This window comes from Epinephelus lanceolatus, chromosome 16 (genome assembly GCF_041903045.1).
Source record: "Epinephelus lanceolatus isolate andai-2023 chromosome 16, ASM4190304v1, whole genome shotgun sequence".
Classification (NCBI taxonomy): Eukaryota; Metazoa; Chordata; class Actinopteri; order Perciformes; family Serranidae; genus Epinephelus; species Epinephelus lanceolatus.
Window position 1 is genome coordinate 27132163 of NC_135749.1, and position 15297 is coordinate 27147459.

Sequence of the window (15297 nt, forward strand, 5' to 3'; positions counted from 1 at the left end):
AGAGACAGTGAACACTTGTTAAGTCTGTCTGATGTAGTCTCTCTATACCACACACACCTCTAGAAAAACACACTTGCATGCATGCACACACACTCTCTCTCTCTCTCTCACACACCCACACCCACACGGTGAACTGACGTACCCTTAGATCCGAGATTGACAATCACAAAAGCAGTCAGTCACCAGTTTGGAGAAATATCACATTGCAACAAATCCTGCAGTCCTCCCTCCTCCTCCAGCAGAGGACCAGAGAGATGACGCTGCCTGTGAGTGGTGCATTATGGGTAACAGTTCTGATGCTTTTAACACACCTGTAAGTGTAGGTCAGGGTTGCCAGATCTCGCAAGAGAAACAAGCAATCAGGTCTGTGGAGGCAGGCCCAAAAGAAGGGATTTGGCTCTCCTGCACACTGCCTTTGAAACGTCCTGAACTTCAGGCTGAATCTGGTCTTTCAATCCACTCTCCATCTTTTTTTTCTGTATTTCACCCACTTAGTTTCTGTTAACAAATTAGCTGAAGAAACTCCATCAATTATGCCATTTTGAATTGAAAAAATGCCTCACTCACTACCTGTCAGTCTGCAACGTGTATGAGGAAACAGGGTTGTGGACAGATCCTGCAACAGATAAAACTTGACGGGTATAGTGGACAGAGTTGGGAGGCAGATAGGGAGCAGGCCCAACATTCGGGGCTCAGCCCAAACCCAGAGGGTTCATAGGTCATGCTTCCCAAAGGATTTCTTCCCATTTACAGCTGCTGTATGCCAACTTTTTGAGCCACTTGAGATGATCAAATGCCTCAAAATCTGTACATCATTTGAGAAAAGTTGATAGTTGCCAAGGGAAAAAAATCATCCCATAGAGCCTACATCTTATTTTGTATTTTATTGTTCTCCAGCTGTCTTCACCATTCTGAAATCATAACACAATAGATTAATAGGATGATTTATTTTCACTCCTGCCACCTAGAAAGAGGCAAAAAAATGTCTGATGTTACTATTTTAACCTACAGAACATAGGTAAGGCAGGACTTTGGCGTAAACACCATTAATAATCTTAAAACCAATGTTTTCATGCTACACTGGATTTCACAGGATGAATGTTTAGTTGACAAATCTGCTTCATTTGAATCCATCCAATAATAGTCTAGGCTGCTCTAATTGAAAATCAAAGATTTCCAACAATGCCAAGTAAGTGTCATCTTCAATACTCTACTACTGAATTGAATTCTGGGCCAACACAAGGACATTTACTCAATTGGTGTAGATTTCTTAAGGGAATAGTGTAATAGGACAAACACCACATGCATATTATATTTCCTGAATGATACAAAGTTTAACGTCCTTTTAAAAACCTGAAAGATTCAGGGCTTTTGAGAAAACATTTGGTGCTGAACCCCAGGAGCCACCTCCTTGTTTTGCCTCTGATGTCGACATGTTCAAAGCCTATCAGAAAGTTAAGGCATTTACTGTTGTGATCCGGGGTGGCACAGTGGTGTGGTGGTTAGCACTGTTGCCTCACAGCAAGAGGGTTCCTGGTTCTATTCCAGGAGTGAGCCCATCTGTGAGGAGTTTGCTTCCTCCCACAGTCCAAAGACATGCAGGTCAGTTGGTGACTCTAAATTGGCCATAGGTGTGAATGTGAGTGTGAATGGTTGTCTGTCTCTATGTGTCAGCCCTGTGATAGTCTGGTGACCTGTCCAGGGTGTAGCCCACCTCTTGCCCTATGTCTGCTGGGATAGGCTCCAGCCCCCCCGTGACCCTCAAGAGGAAAAGCAGTTACAAAATTGGATGGATGGATGTTGTGATTCATCTGCTTTAAATTCACTTTGTGATTTCCTCTATTTCCCAGAGTGCCGTTTGACAACCACCGGAGGACGGGCGTGACCTTCTTCATTGAGCTCAATAAGAAGAGGGTAGAGAGAGAAACAGTAATGGTAACAGTAAAACCAACAGATGATGTTTCTTTTTAGTGTGTTTTGTCCCTACATGTCTAGGATCGCACACTATCATTCTGCTATAGTGTAAAAATGCTCCGGCTTGTTTGTATTTCATTAAACCAATTGCAGTCATCTTGGACAGCGCTAAACCCAGGATGCAGTGATGGGGCACTTGCAAAACAGTATCAGGGGGGAAGTTCTTTGGGGGAACATTTGCATGTGGTGAGGCAAGCACAAGAACTACACCCACCAACAGTATCAAGGAAGCATCCATCTACCGCTAGCTCAACCAGCACCACTTAGCTAGCTAACTAATTTTACAGCTCAGCAGTGGAGGATGTTATGAATATTTACATCTCTTGTTGCCATGAGCACGAGCCTCTCGTCCATGAGTAGATGCACACTTACTTCTGCAAGGTGATACTGTTAGAGGGTGAAATACAGTATAAAGAAAATAGTGCCTACACGAAACTACTCGTCTGTGGATTATCTTGAGTAAGCGGGTCATGAATTCTGAAAAGAGACATTGCTGTTGATTCTTCAAATCTAAACTAAGCACAGACAGTAAGGAGATTTGTGTTTGGTAGATTATTTCTTTGTTGTAACAATGCTTCTTGTCAATAAATCTTATACCATTGGAAAGCCTCTTTATTTCCCTTTTAAACTGTGCCACATTTGTAAGGAACATGCATTTGTGGGATGAGCAGCAGAGCTGAGTATGTGGGTTGCACCCATGAAAAATTTGCCAAATCTTTGTCAAATGCCAAACAGCTTTTTTTGCTGCAGACTCTTGTTTGGTGGATGGGATGATTGAAGTCTTCAGAAAAAAGAAATATTGGCAATTTAACAATTTATTTATTTAACAAACAGGAGCTTCAGAAACATGTGGAAGAACCATACAGAGCCACAACAGCCCGGCACCTCCTCCTCATGCTGGTCACCAGCCTGGTCACACACTGCTGTGGGATGTAATCCCATTCTTCAACCAGCATTTATCGCAAGTCAGCCAGCTTGGTTGTGTTGGTCACTCTGGAAGGAACAGCACAACCAAGCTGATCCCACAGGTGTTCAGTGTTGTTGAGTCAGGACTGCTGGCAGGCCATTCCATCCTCTCCACTCCCAAATTCTGGAGGTAGTCTCTGATAAACCCCGCTCTGTGGGGGCGAGCATTGTCATCTTGGAGGATAGAGTTCGGTCCCAGACTGTGGAGATATGAGATTGCCACTGGTTGCAGAATTTCATCTCGATATCTCTTTGCATTGAGATTGCCTTCAGTGAGGTGCCAATCAGGCACTGCATTGTCAGCACCTGGGGGTACCAGAAGGTTAAAACAAGAACAGCAAAAAAAAAAAAGCTGTTTGGCATTGGCAGAGAAGATTTGGCAAATTTTTCATGGGCGCAACCCACATACTCAGCTCTGCTGCTCATCCCACAAATGCATGTTCCTTACAAATGTGGCACAATTTAAAAGGGAAATAAAGAGACTTTCCAACAGTATAAGATGTATTGCCAAGAAGCATTGCTACAACAACAAAAAAATAATCTTCCAAACACAAATTTCCTTACTTTTTGTGCTTAGTTTATTTTTTGGTACTCTATGGCTGATATCTCCAACACTCTGCAACTCACTCCAAAACAATCTAGACCGATAAATAGCACTACAGGCGAGAGGGAAATATTGGGGTGAACTGTCCCTATAATAAACACATAAAGGTGTACTGACAGCTGAGTACAACTACTTTCTAGTGTGTTATTAACTGTTTATAAAATATTTGTTCACTGCTTATAAAAGCTTGATGGTTATAATACACAGGCCATTGATAGTATAGGTCTTATTATGAAAGTATTAGAAAACTGTGTCTGTGATCTGTGAGGGCTGAAGTAACTGTAACTGCCCAGAAGTGTATCCTTGTAATCAGGTTAAGACCGTGCTATCATGTGGCTGTTAGGGTTGTGATAAATATAGGCCTGTTGCTGCTGTACATTCAAACCTACATAACAGCTACACAGTAACATGACAGCCATCTCTGTCCTCACGTTGTTCCTGTTCATTCTCCACAGTTTCCCTTTTCCTGCAGTCCCAGCCCAGTTTAGGAAGTGCTATTAGTCAGCCAGTGCTTTTCCCAGAACCACAGTGGCAGTGAGAGGATGGGGGGAGGAGGAGGGAGGGGAGGAAGAGGGAAATAAACATCACATAGGAGGGTCGGAGGAGGAGGAGGAGGGGAAAAAATTGGGAGGGCACAGAGTCCAGCTTCTCCCCGACCAGCTAACCGGCTAAAAAAGGTAAGAACAAACTAGAACATGATGCAAATGTATTCACACGCGGCTGTGTCAGTCATTTGACATATTCAGGCGGCAAATAGGAGATGAAAGGAAGGGTCTGAGGTTGTTTTTACGGAGAGAGGACACAGCACAGATATGGGGTGAGCGTTACATAACGCCCAACGTACATGACATATTCCTGTTTTTCTGCTTTTTTTTATCACGCTAACAGGACACGTCGAGGCTTTTTTAACCTCACCGGCTCGCTGTAGACGGATTAAGATTTAAAACCGTCGAGTTTTATGTTTTTTTCAACCTTATATTCATCACTAAGCCGTAAACATGCTGCCTCTGAGCGCCATTGGTCGCCTTTTCTGTGTCTTCTGCCGTCGTCCGTGCAGTAATATGAGAAACATCCAGCCGGCAGCAGCACTGTTTTGGTATTATTTCTCTTTTTATCATCGCCTGCTGTTGTTTTTGCTTGTGTTAAACACAGATATATCAACATAAATCTATTCCTGCGCATTATTTCAACACATTATAGATTAGTTCATGTTTTAAATCCAGCTTTGGGGCGTTAAACGTCGATTTTACAGGGAGAAACTGTCTTGTTTTTTCCTCCGCGTGATCGTCAAGCATCAGTCTGTGCCTGCTGCTGCACGCGCGCTCCCGACACAGCCACAGTCGCTGTCCTTCAGCACCACGTGAACGCGCGTGCATAGGAGAGGAGAGGAGAGGAGAGGAGAGGAGAGGAGATTGATTGACAGCAGCCTGAAGTCAGGATTAGAGAAATTTCCATTCTGAGGAGACATGTAAATATTTGATGCTAATAGAAGTGGAGTGTGCAGACCAGCCTGTAGTTCTAGACATAATCTAGTTATAAACAAGGAGTTTGGTGCGACCTACGAGTGTGTGTGTGTGTGTGTGTGTGTGTGTGTGTGTGTGTGTGTGAGGTGGTGAACTAGATTTGATTTTCCACTTCATCAGTTTTATTGCAGCTTTGGCTCATCCATGTATACCCAACTGTTGTTACACTTTGTTGCTTTTAATTCAGCTCAGTTAGCGGGTACTTTCAGATGAACGTTTTCCAAAGTGTACCATGGCTTTTTAGGCTGCTGATGACGCTATGTATCTTCTACGCAGCTGCTTGTACACAAAATCAACTTGCAGAGTGACTGGAACATTGCGGTCAAAGTCCCTTTATGGTTGGCTGATAACGCAGTTGAAAGCTTGGCTTGGTTTGAGATCTTGAGCTTCGGGGGAAATTGGAGAGCTTGCTATGGAAGGGCATCCGATTAATATGTTAATTAACAAGAAATGGGAAAATAGAGCTATTGTTTAGAGGACAGTGTGAATTTGATAAGATGTCGAAGTTTCTCCACTAAAAACTTCAGCACACCAAGGTCTAGAAACACTCTTTGTGCCTTTGATCAGTTGATATCATTTGTTTTCTGGATAACGTTTGAATTTTTTGGATGCTTTTGCCAGTAAAGTACCTGAGTAACCTGGTACAAGTTGCCAAATTGCTGGTGTTTTGCTAACGTCACACTATTTATCTGAAATCAGTTCTTCATCAGTGCTGTAGGACAGTATTTGCCAGCAGCGGCACAGCACAACTTGCTTTGCGTGGCTGCTGTTTTAGAGCAGCAAAAAAGGGTTGATTTCCAGGAAAACTGCTGTTTTATCTAAATGTGAAACTACTTCTAACATTTATTAATAAATTACGTGATATCAGATCAGTTTATAGACTTGCATTCTTGCTGATAATTGATCTGATACTGGTATCAGTATGGGAATGACTCTAAACACAAGCTGACATACAGGAACTTTGTTGATGAATCTGAGGTTGAGGTTCTTTCAGCGCTTTAATGTTCTGTCTCTTGTCATTTCAGTGAGGCTCAGTCGAGGTCAGTGATGCTCCGCCATCAGGACCAACCTCTGAACTCGGCCTACCGAGGGCAGGTAGGCTCCAACAATGGCTCTTCCTCCTCACTGCGAAACAGGAAGGGTGACAAAGATGGTAACTTCAACTTCCTGCCGGGCAAAGACAACGAGGGCTTCAACGGAGGAGGAGGAGATGAGAACCGAAACCAGGTGCGTCCCCGCAGCTTGGGTCGCGACCCTGCAAACTCCTCCTCGTCTCCCGGGTATCACCACAACTCAGGGGTCCTGTCACCGCGCTCCCGCCTGCCCTGCTGGAGCCCACTTGAGCCCCTGCCTGAAATCGAGAGCGGGGAGGATGGTTACGGCCGGGTGCCGCCTGATGGAGCGGAGGAAGGTAGGATGCAGGAAGAGGAGAGGAGGGTAATGATGAGCCAGAATGAGGAGAAGCAGAGAGAGAAACGGGAGCAGCAGAGGAGGAAAAGCAGCTTGGGTTTCAGAGGAAAGGAAGAGGACGACGAGGCGTTGGAGGAAGACAATGATGAATGGGGTGACAGTGGCTCTGAGTCTGAGTCAAGCTACCGGTCCGGCGGCAGCATGTCCTCCCTCAATATGGACAGTGGAGGTGAAGGGGCGCTCATGGGAGGCTGGGATCGCATCGGTGTTGGGGAACCAAAATCTAACCAGGAAAGTGACCCAACCAGAAACAGCAACAGGGAACCAGCTGCAAGACACAAAAACTTTAGCCGCAAGTCGCTGACAGGAAGCAACCTGGGAAATGTTCTGGAAGAAGGAGTGGAAGACAATGACGATCAGTCTTCAGACTCAGATGGTGAGATGCCAGAGCTGATGGATGCGGTGTGGACGCTGCGAGACCGTGAGCGCTTCAAGGCCCAGGAGATGGAGAAGCACCAGGTGCAGCTGACCATGTACCGCCGCCTGGCGCTGATCCGCTGGGTCCGCACCCTGCAGGCCCGCATTCAGGAGCAGCAGAACCGCCTGCAGTCCAGCTTCGACATCATCCTCACACAGAGGAAGGAACTGCTGCGTATGGGCGCTGCGGCCGCCGTAGCCAACGCCACACCCCCTGCCGCTGTCAGCCAGTCATAAAAAGAGAGAGATGGGAGGAACTGAAACAGGAAGTAGTTGAATTTGTTCTGTTTGTTTCTATCCTGGAGCCATTTCTCCTGAAAAAACGATCTCCCATCGTCCTGTCTGATGTTTTTAAGCTTCACACTCATGTTGCTGATTGTAATGACACCAAAACTTGTGTTTTTGTTGAGTTTCCTTCTGGTGTCCCACCCAGAGCATCCATAAATGTATCTGACTCATCTTCAACTGGACTTCACTGCTGCATCTACACCAAACCAAATGATTTTAGGATGTATTGTGCTCAAAGCAATGAGATCGTCAACTTTGTTGTAAGATTAATATGTTTATATATTTAAAAAAATAAATAAAATCAGTGTTGGGTGTACTTGTTTGTCTTGACTTGTGCGTAAAAACAACACCTGCTGTACCAAAAGAGTATTTGGGAGATATGTAGATTTATTGTTAGAGATGATTTATACCCTGAGATCATGCTGTACATAAAGAGAGATAATACGTAAATTAAAAGAATAAATCTTCTATCAATCTGATTTGTTTGTGTTGTCTGTATGTTTTCAGCAGATCTAATGCAATTTGAGGTTTTGTAATCAAATCTTTTTATAGATAAATGTGAGGGGGAAGTCCGCAGAGTTGAAGAGCCCAGAGCCCTCATTTCATTCCAGATCAGCATGTTGATTTCAAGGAGCAGGTTTATCAAAGCTCCCTCAGTGCAGATATGACTAAAAAAAAAAGGGCAGCTTTTTTTATCTTCTCTAGCTGTACTTGCTGTGCTGCAGCCCTCGGGCAAATGACCTTTCAGCTAACAATTGCCTCTTTGTCAGCTGAACAAAGTTGGTTTGTATCGGCTCATCACACGGGGCTGTGGAGTGTGTGTTCTGCGGGGAGTGTGATAGCCGTGTGAGGCTCAGGCGTCAATCTCCATGGGCATGGCTGCTGCCGCGGGCACTCCGAGATCATCTCACCTCCCTCTATGTGTATGTATGTGTGAGTGTTCAGAGAGATACCAGCCGCACTGCCACCCTATAATCTCCATCCTGAGCGAGTCATGGAGGGGTGGGCCCCCGGGGAGGCTGTCAGTCTGCGCCCCGGGGCCCTGCAGGTCCTATCCGGCCGCGGCGAACAGACGCCGGTCCGGTTGCGCGCAGGAGCGCCAAACCCCGGGGCAAGTTTGGGATAATCCCCGGCTATACCTCCTAACTAACTCCGGTTTATTTTTGCAGCTTATCGCCTCTCCTGGACGCAGACATCGCACAGAAAGTCTCAGTCGATTTACATATTGATCCCTTGTTCGCTGGCTGAAGGTTGGAGGTTTGAGAGGCATCAAAGCGCGTGGATAACATGTTTACACCGGAATAGTGACTTGTAAGCAACATGCGAGCAGCCACCTCTAAAAAAAGGACACGAGGGAGGAACAAACGCGCCTTTGACGGTGATTTTGTAACCACCGAGACGTGATTTCAGGGTAGTTAGGAGAGGTTAGAAATTCATCCAGACAAAGCGCACGAAACACGGAGATGAATGAGCCTACACACAGAAAGATTTCTGATCAGTTTCACCTCAGGAAAAAGTGTTTCAGTATCATACAATCCCCTGGTAGGGTATAAAAGGCCTCAAGGGCCTAAGTTTCGTTTCAATGGAGTCTTTTTGGTCAGAATAATTTAAAATAATAGTGCTTGTGTGAACAGAAATAAAGAAAAGCGATAAAAACGTTCAGCAAATGATTAAAAACACACAGTTTCTTTATGTGTCACAGGTTTTGTTTCAACACTGGGGGGATCCCAAGTGAAATGGAGGGTTTGGGGGTCCACGTCAGACCACTTTGAGCATCAAACCCTTAATTTTCTGCATTCTGGTTCATTGTTATGCACCAGTTTGTGTCTTTTCTACATTAATAATAGTGTAAATGTCTGAAAAAGTGCTCTGCTACTTTCATATTTTCATCTGAAGACAGGGGGGAACAAATTCACATATTCCACACACGAGGGGAACATGTCCCCTGCCCCCCACCCCCAAATTTACACCTATGTTAGGCCTTACTATTTCCTCCGGCTGATTAAAAAAATAGGGGGCCACTTTCTAATAAGACACTCTTTATAAAGAGAGTCACTGAGTTGTTGTGGAAAATCTTTCAAGGCATTTATAGGCAAGTCATTAATAAAAACAGAATTAAATATTTCTAAAAGTCATAAAATCTGCAGCAATAAATGTCAATAAGTACTTAATAATAAGGGTCACGTGTTTTTTACTTTCTAGTAAGCCGACAGCAAAAGTTGGTCATCTGTATCCAGTTATTACAAGATATTTTAAATGTTCATCTCAGCACCCACCCGTGTGGCCGCCCCCAAATGTTGAAACAAAACCTACACCCTTGAAAGCACTGATGTTAAAACATAACATAATAAATGGTTTGTTATCAAGATGGTCTTTTGCAACGGTTTTGCAAAAGGTCAGAGGTCAAACGGTCCCATGAGCAGATTTCCATGATGAACCAGAAACACATAGAAAGTGTCCACACTTGAGTATAAACACCATGCAGCGAGACAGATCACCCACAACCTGGAAAACCACCATTAGTTCCACATTATGGCTGATCTGTAAAGCATTATTAATCAACACAAGACATTACTTATAACGTATAAAGGGTGCTTTATGAGACAGTAGTGCAGAAAGACTGCTCCATAATATTAATATCCTTATGACATCAGGGAACTGGATGTAAACTGCTCAGGATTTATACTCTGCTCACCAAGAACATGTTCGTCTGTGTCGGTGTGATCGCTGGGACTGCTGCTGCTGGGAGCACTGACACAGACACATGGCTGCTCCTCTGTCTTTTCCTTCTCGTTCAGTTCATCATTTAAAATAAGGGAATGGAAACCGCACATGAACTGGTATGGTATTAGATGTGTAAGGTTTGTTTTTTTTAAATCAGTACTTCCTGCAGAGCTGGGAGGTGTGCACAGCTGGGCCCTGTGGCTCCCCCATGGCGACAGCGGCTATGGATGGATATCAAGTATCACTAAAGAAATGATATGACATTCACAAGGGGCATGCCCCCCTCAATATTTACAATATGGGCATTTGTCCCCCGCAATGAAAACATGAAAGTAGCAAAAGCTTTTTATTCTGACAAAATTAAAGACATTTATAACATAAATTGATGCAGAAAAGGTGAGATTTGGTGCATAAAATAAGTGTTAGATGCTCAAAAATTTCATATGTGTCACCCCTAATGACGAAACCTAACCCCTTGCATACAGACAGTAGTGGAGCGTCAAAGCTTTCATGTCTGCTCAAAATATAAATCAGGCTACATATCAGTGAAAAGCATCTTTTCAAGGCCATTGCGAAGATGCTCTCTGATGTGTTTGACTAATGGTTTGAAGGAACATTACGCCACTGTACTTCAGGGATACCACAGGGATACGTAAGAAGCTCTTAATGGAGTATTTTTTAATTTCTCTCGGTTGACCTCAGATTGCCTGACCTGTGACCTGACTCCGCTGATCTCACACTTAACACGCTGTCACCAACAAAACATTTCCAAGCTTCTTTCTAAACATTTACTCCTTTTAAAAAAGCATCCATTATAAACTCGGTTCCTCCACACCTCATGGTGGGACACACACATTCCTCTCTGACCCAGAGGACACACACAGGAGCGTCTTTGTAAGGACAACAGCAGTGAGCAGTGTCCACTAGGGGGAGACACTCCATCACAGACACTCTCAGCTCTGACCGACACCTGCTGTTGTTTCTCTGCTGTGACACCAGGGGGCAGCAGCGTGCATGTGGATCATGTAGCAGTGGTGCACCTAACAGGGGGGACCACCTGGGATCTGTGAGAGGGCTCCCACTGGGATGCAATACATTGTTTTTCATTACGTGTTGAATGATATAATACAGTGTTTACTGACCTGCAGGACCGAGATGAATGAGGAATCAACAGGATAGGAAACCAGAAAAAAAACATACCTATGACACAAAATTTTCCCAGACGTTCGTTTAATATTTGCTACATTCTCTTGTGAAAAAATATTCTGATGAAACTGTGAAAAATCTGTAGATTTAAAATGCAATGATAAAGGGGTCGCAAGTTGACATGTCTTTGTTTTAATGGGTCACAAGCCGAAACCATAGTTGGGAAAGTGACAGAATGCACCTGGATGGCTGCTTTATATTTATGGTTAGTTAAATAGTTACCTTTTTTTAGGTTTTGGGCAGCTGACCCTCCTTTCCTCACATTATGCAGACATTTTTTTGAGTCTGAACTTGCTTAAAAAGAAAGTGAGAAAGGTCAAATTAGTGACAACCTTATGGTTTTCTTTAAAATCACTTTATTCTATTTACACATCTTGCAGGATAGAGAGAAAGAAAGAAAGAAAGAACACATCACAAACATTTGGAAATGAAATGTCCACATTAAATTATATTACATCATTGAATGTTTACTTATCTTTAACACCAAAAATTGATTCCTTTTGGAGACAGTCTGCAGTCAGATGTGGATCCACACTGAAAAGTTTTCTAAAACAACTGTGACATCTTCCTGACTTTGAGTTGCTGCCCCTCTATGAACCCCTTACATGCAGTTTTCCCTCTTTTAATTTAATTATCTTTAAGGTTTGAAACATATGATGTTTATACTCAAAGGCACAGGTTTTGTTTCGACATCGGGGGGAACACATATGAAATTGTTGATTTGGGGTCCTCTACATGAAAACTTTGAGCATCGAGCGCTTTATTTCCTGCATTCTGGCGGATTTTCATGCACCGATTTTTCCTTTTTCTGCATCAGTTTATGGTGTAAGTGTCTTCAATTTTGTAATTTGTAATTTTTTTGAATTTGTAAAACAAACAAACAAACAAAAAAGTTTTGTGTCTGAGCTATATTTGGCTGCACACACACACACACACACTAAAAGTCACTGTGTCAGAATTGACCCTGAACACAACACTGGGTTAACATTACAAGAAAAATACCTGAATCAATGGGATTGAATTTGCTGGTTTAGTTTTTCTTTTTATTACCTTTATTAATTGTGTTATTTAGCCAAACTAGCTCATTTTAACTGTTTTGTTACTGAATGTTAATAATATGTTTGTCTTTTGCAGTTTTAAATGTCATGTTCACATTGTTTTGTGAAGCTAACGATACATTTGTGACAATTTTAAGGTCAAACTTGAGCTTGTTGTGTCTGCAGCAGCCAAACTAGCTTATTTTAACCACTTTCAATAGGTTAAAACAACCTACTGGTACTAGTTAAATGTGCAGTAATGTTTGTTAGCATCAACTTCTTCTCACTTCGTCCTTTGTATCAGCAAAAATGAACAAAACTTAACGTCCTTTGCCTAAATTCACCCCATCTCTGCCCTGTAATGAGAGCAGCTGGTGATATTTTTGCACATTCATATTTGTGTAAAGCTTTAATTCCTCCTGCTGTCTCATTTACCACTGTGTCTATAGTTTTATGTAAAAGTCCGCTCACATTAAGATTCCTCAGGACACAAGCGGAGGTCGATCTGTGGTCTTGTATTTGGATGCCCTTGACATGAAAAAAGTTTGGGACTCCCCGCTGAAAGCCTCGGCTTTAGCTGTTGTGTGGAGCTTTTTGAACACAGATATACATATATACCCTATCATGCTCTCTCTCTCCCCTTCTTGCCTCTGCCTGATGTAGTGTGACAGTGTGTTCGCCCGCAGCACTCTGCTGGCGTGGAAACAATCAGCTTTGACAGAAAGGGGGTGGTGGTGGTGGAGGATAGAGAGGGAGGTAGAGGAGTAGGGAGGGATGAAGGGAGCGAGGAGGGGCGGAGGGTGGGTGGAGGGTGGGGGAGGCTGCGGCCCCGAGGCCTGTGTATGATGAACTGGATAGAAAGACCTGTCGTCAGAGGAGAAACAACACAACCAACACATAGATAGATAGATACATAGATAGATAGATAGATAAAAATTCCTGAAAATAATCTTTCTTTGGGAAAATTTGTGCCACTTAGATAAAGGCTGCATTTACTTCAGCACAACCAGACCTATTTCATTTAAATCACCTACAAACCCCCACAGACACTAGTTACTTCAATCAAATTTAAAGTCATGGGCATTTTTATGGTCGAAATAGACACATGTGTAGGCGTAGATTTCAGGGGGGATGTGGGGACACATTTACACCATAAATTGATGCAGTAACTGCACAAATTGCTGCATAAAAACTCCCCAGAATGCAGGAAATTAAGTGCTCAAAATGTTTTGGTAGAGAACCTCCTAAGCCCCCTCTTTCACATGTGTCCCCCCCAGTGTTAAAAATAAAACATGCACTTGTGTGTGAGTGTTTTAATGTATAGAAATTGTGTGATTTATATTATTATAAATTAAAGTTTGTTTTTTTCTGTTTTCTAAATTTCTGTTCACTAGAAAACTCACACCTGCACTTATGTTAAAATATTCTAAACTGAAACTGAGAAGTGTTTTAATGCTTGAAATGGACAAGAGTGGGTGTTTTTATGTGTAGAGGTTTTAAATAATTTTTTTTGTTTTCTTCATTCCTTTTTTTTGTAAATGTTGTTACTGTTGTTACAATCATTTTTCAAGATTTTGACCAACCCTAAGTTCAAGCGTGCCATCAAACATGTTATTGCATTGTTTCTACCAATGTCCTTTACATGAAACAATCATTTTTCATCGGTCTGAGATATCTACTATGGGCAGAGCAAAGATAAAAAAAATCACTGGTCCTAGAGCTTGTAAAGAAAGCCATTTGGAATGTTAGATTTATAATCAATTTCACTTATTTTTTTCACAATACAGTTTACTTTTTAGTAAATTGTTTTGAATGAGTATTTTTGGTAAAATGTGACAAAAGAAATTAAGCTAAATTGGGACATTTTTCAAAAGTGAAACCAGCAGGTTTTTAGCTTACCAGGTGCCATAAAATCATGAAGTATGCTAATGTGTGCCACCCTGTAATAAAGACATTTTAGTGTTTTTGTCTCTTAAGAATATTAAGGATGATAAGTCCATGACAGCCCCATTGTAAACAGTATGGCACAGAGGAAACAGACAGAAAATGGCAGAAAAGTTGCATGATCTTTTTAGATTAATAGTTAGGCTACATTAATAACTTAATCAATGAATGACTGAACTGATACATGGGTTTAACCATTTAAAAAAACAAACATATCTGAACGTGTTACCAGAGCGAGGCAGGGGTTCTTATCATGTCTGATGGTCCAAATTTTCAAAAGTATTTTACTCTGCAACATACTTTTTCAATCAAAACATAGCCGAGATCTATAACAAGTTCTCAAAGTAACACTCGAGGCAGTCTGCAATATTTTAGGTTGTTTTCTTGGTAATCCAAAGTGTCCCAGATTATCTGGCTTCACCCTGTAATTCAGAGAGAAGGGAGGAAGTTCCAATATGGATTACACAGAAGGAAAATGTACAGGTTTAATTAAATTTCCCATTGAATTTAATTATGAATTATCATTTTTGCATTATTTTGCTTTCCTGCAGACACCAGTTATTGAATTTAAATAATTAGCAATCTCTTCAACAGCAGCTTTAGAAAATGTTCTGGTCACCCATTGTGCTCTCAATTGGCTTAATACGAGCTTCAGTTGAAAACTATGGACACAAACAAGCTTTAATTGACACACAAGACAAAAACAGGTCAAACTCTCCTTCAACATGTGAAGTTTATGAACCAAAACACATAATTATGTGTTCTAACAACCTGTTGAGGGAAACAGAGAACCACTCAGCATTTAAGGCTTCCATGACCTCAGTGTCAGTCGCCCACTTGACTCTCTTGACTAATTCAGTTAAAGCAATCAGCTCCATTATGAGGGCCCCTCTCAAGACGCAGCGTCAGTGTTTGATTCCAGGACTTGAAGCTTGTGTCTGTGTGTGTGTGAGAAGGAGGAGGAGGAGGGGTGTGTGTGTGTGTGTGTGTGTGTGTGCTGATGGTTCAGCTGCCTCGTCTGCTATAACCAGCTAATAAATATGAAAACAGCAGGTTAAAACTTTTTTATTCGTCCCGTGCCTGAAAGGATTATACCCTTCTATAGAGTCCCGTGAAAAATCCCCCAAACCTCATAATGCCCAAT

At 42.4% G+C, this 15297-nt stretch overlaps 1 protein-coding gene across 3 annotated transcripts; it reads left to right on the top strand.

The window, feature by feature from the left end:
- The first annotated feature begins 4071 nt into the window (after positions 1–4071).
- Positions 4072–7721, top strand: c19h1orf216 (chromosome 19 C1orf216 homolog). Of its 3 annotated transcripts, none has more exons than XM_033636533.2 (2): positions 4072–4221; positions 6093–7721. In XM_033636533.2, the coding sequence occupies exon 2, from the start codon at positions 6115–6117 to the stop codon at positions 7189–7191; it is 1077 nt and encodes a 358-aa protein (XP_033492424.1). In that variant the 5' UTR covers positions 4072–4221; positions 6093–6114; the 3' UTR covers positions 7192–7721. The 3 variants fall into 3 exon arrangements, with proteins under 3 accessions (XP_033492424.1, XP_033492423.1, XP_078031856.1); XM_033636532.2 differs by lacking the exon at positions 4072–4221 and adding an exon at positions 4227–4361; XM_078175730.1 differs by lacking the exon at positions 4072–4221 and adding an exon at positions 4429–4640.
- The last annotated feature ends 7576 nt before the right edge of the window (positions 7722–15297 follow it).

What these genes read in the sequence shown, in the direction of transcription:
- c19h1orf216 (XM_078175730.1), top strand. Translation starts at nt 4,543, where the DNA reads ATGCTGCCTCTGAGCGCCATTGGTCGCCTTTTCTGTGTCTTCTGCCGT. An exon ending in CCGGCAGCAGCACTGTTTTG is followed by an intron (nt 4,641 to 6,092) that starts GTATTATTTCTC and finishes TTGTCATTTCAG; the next exon opens with TGAGGCTCAGTCGAGGTCAG.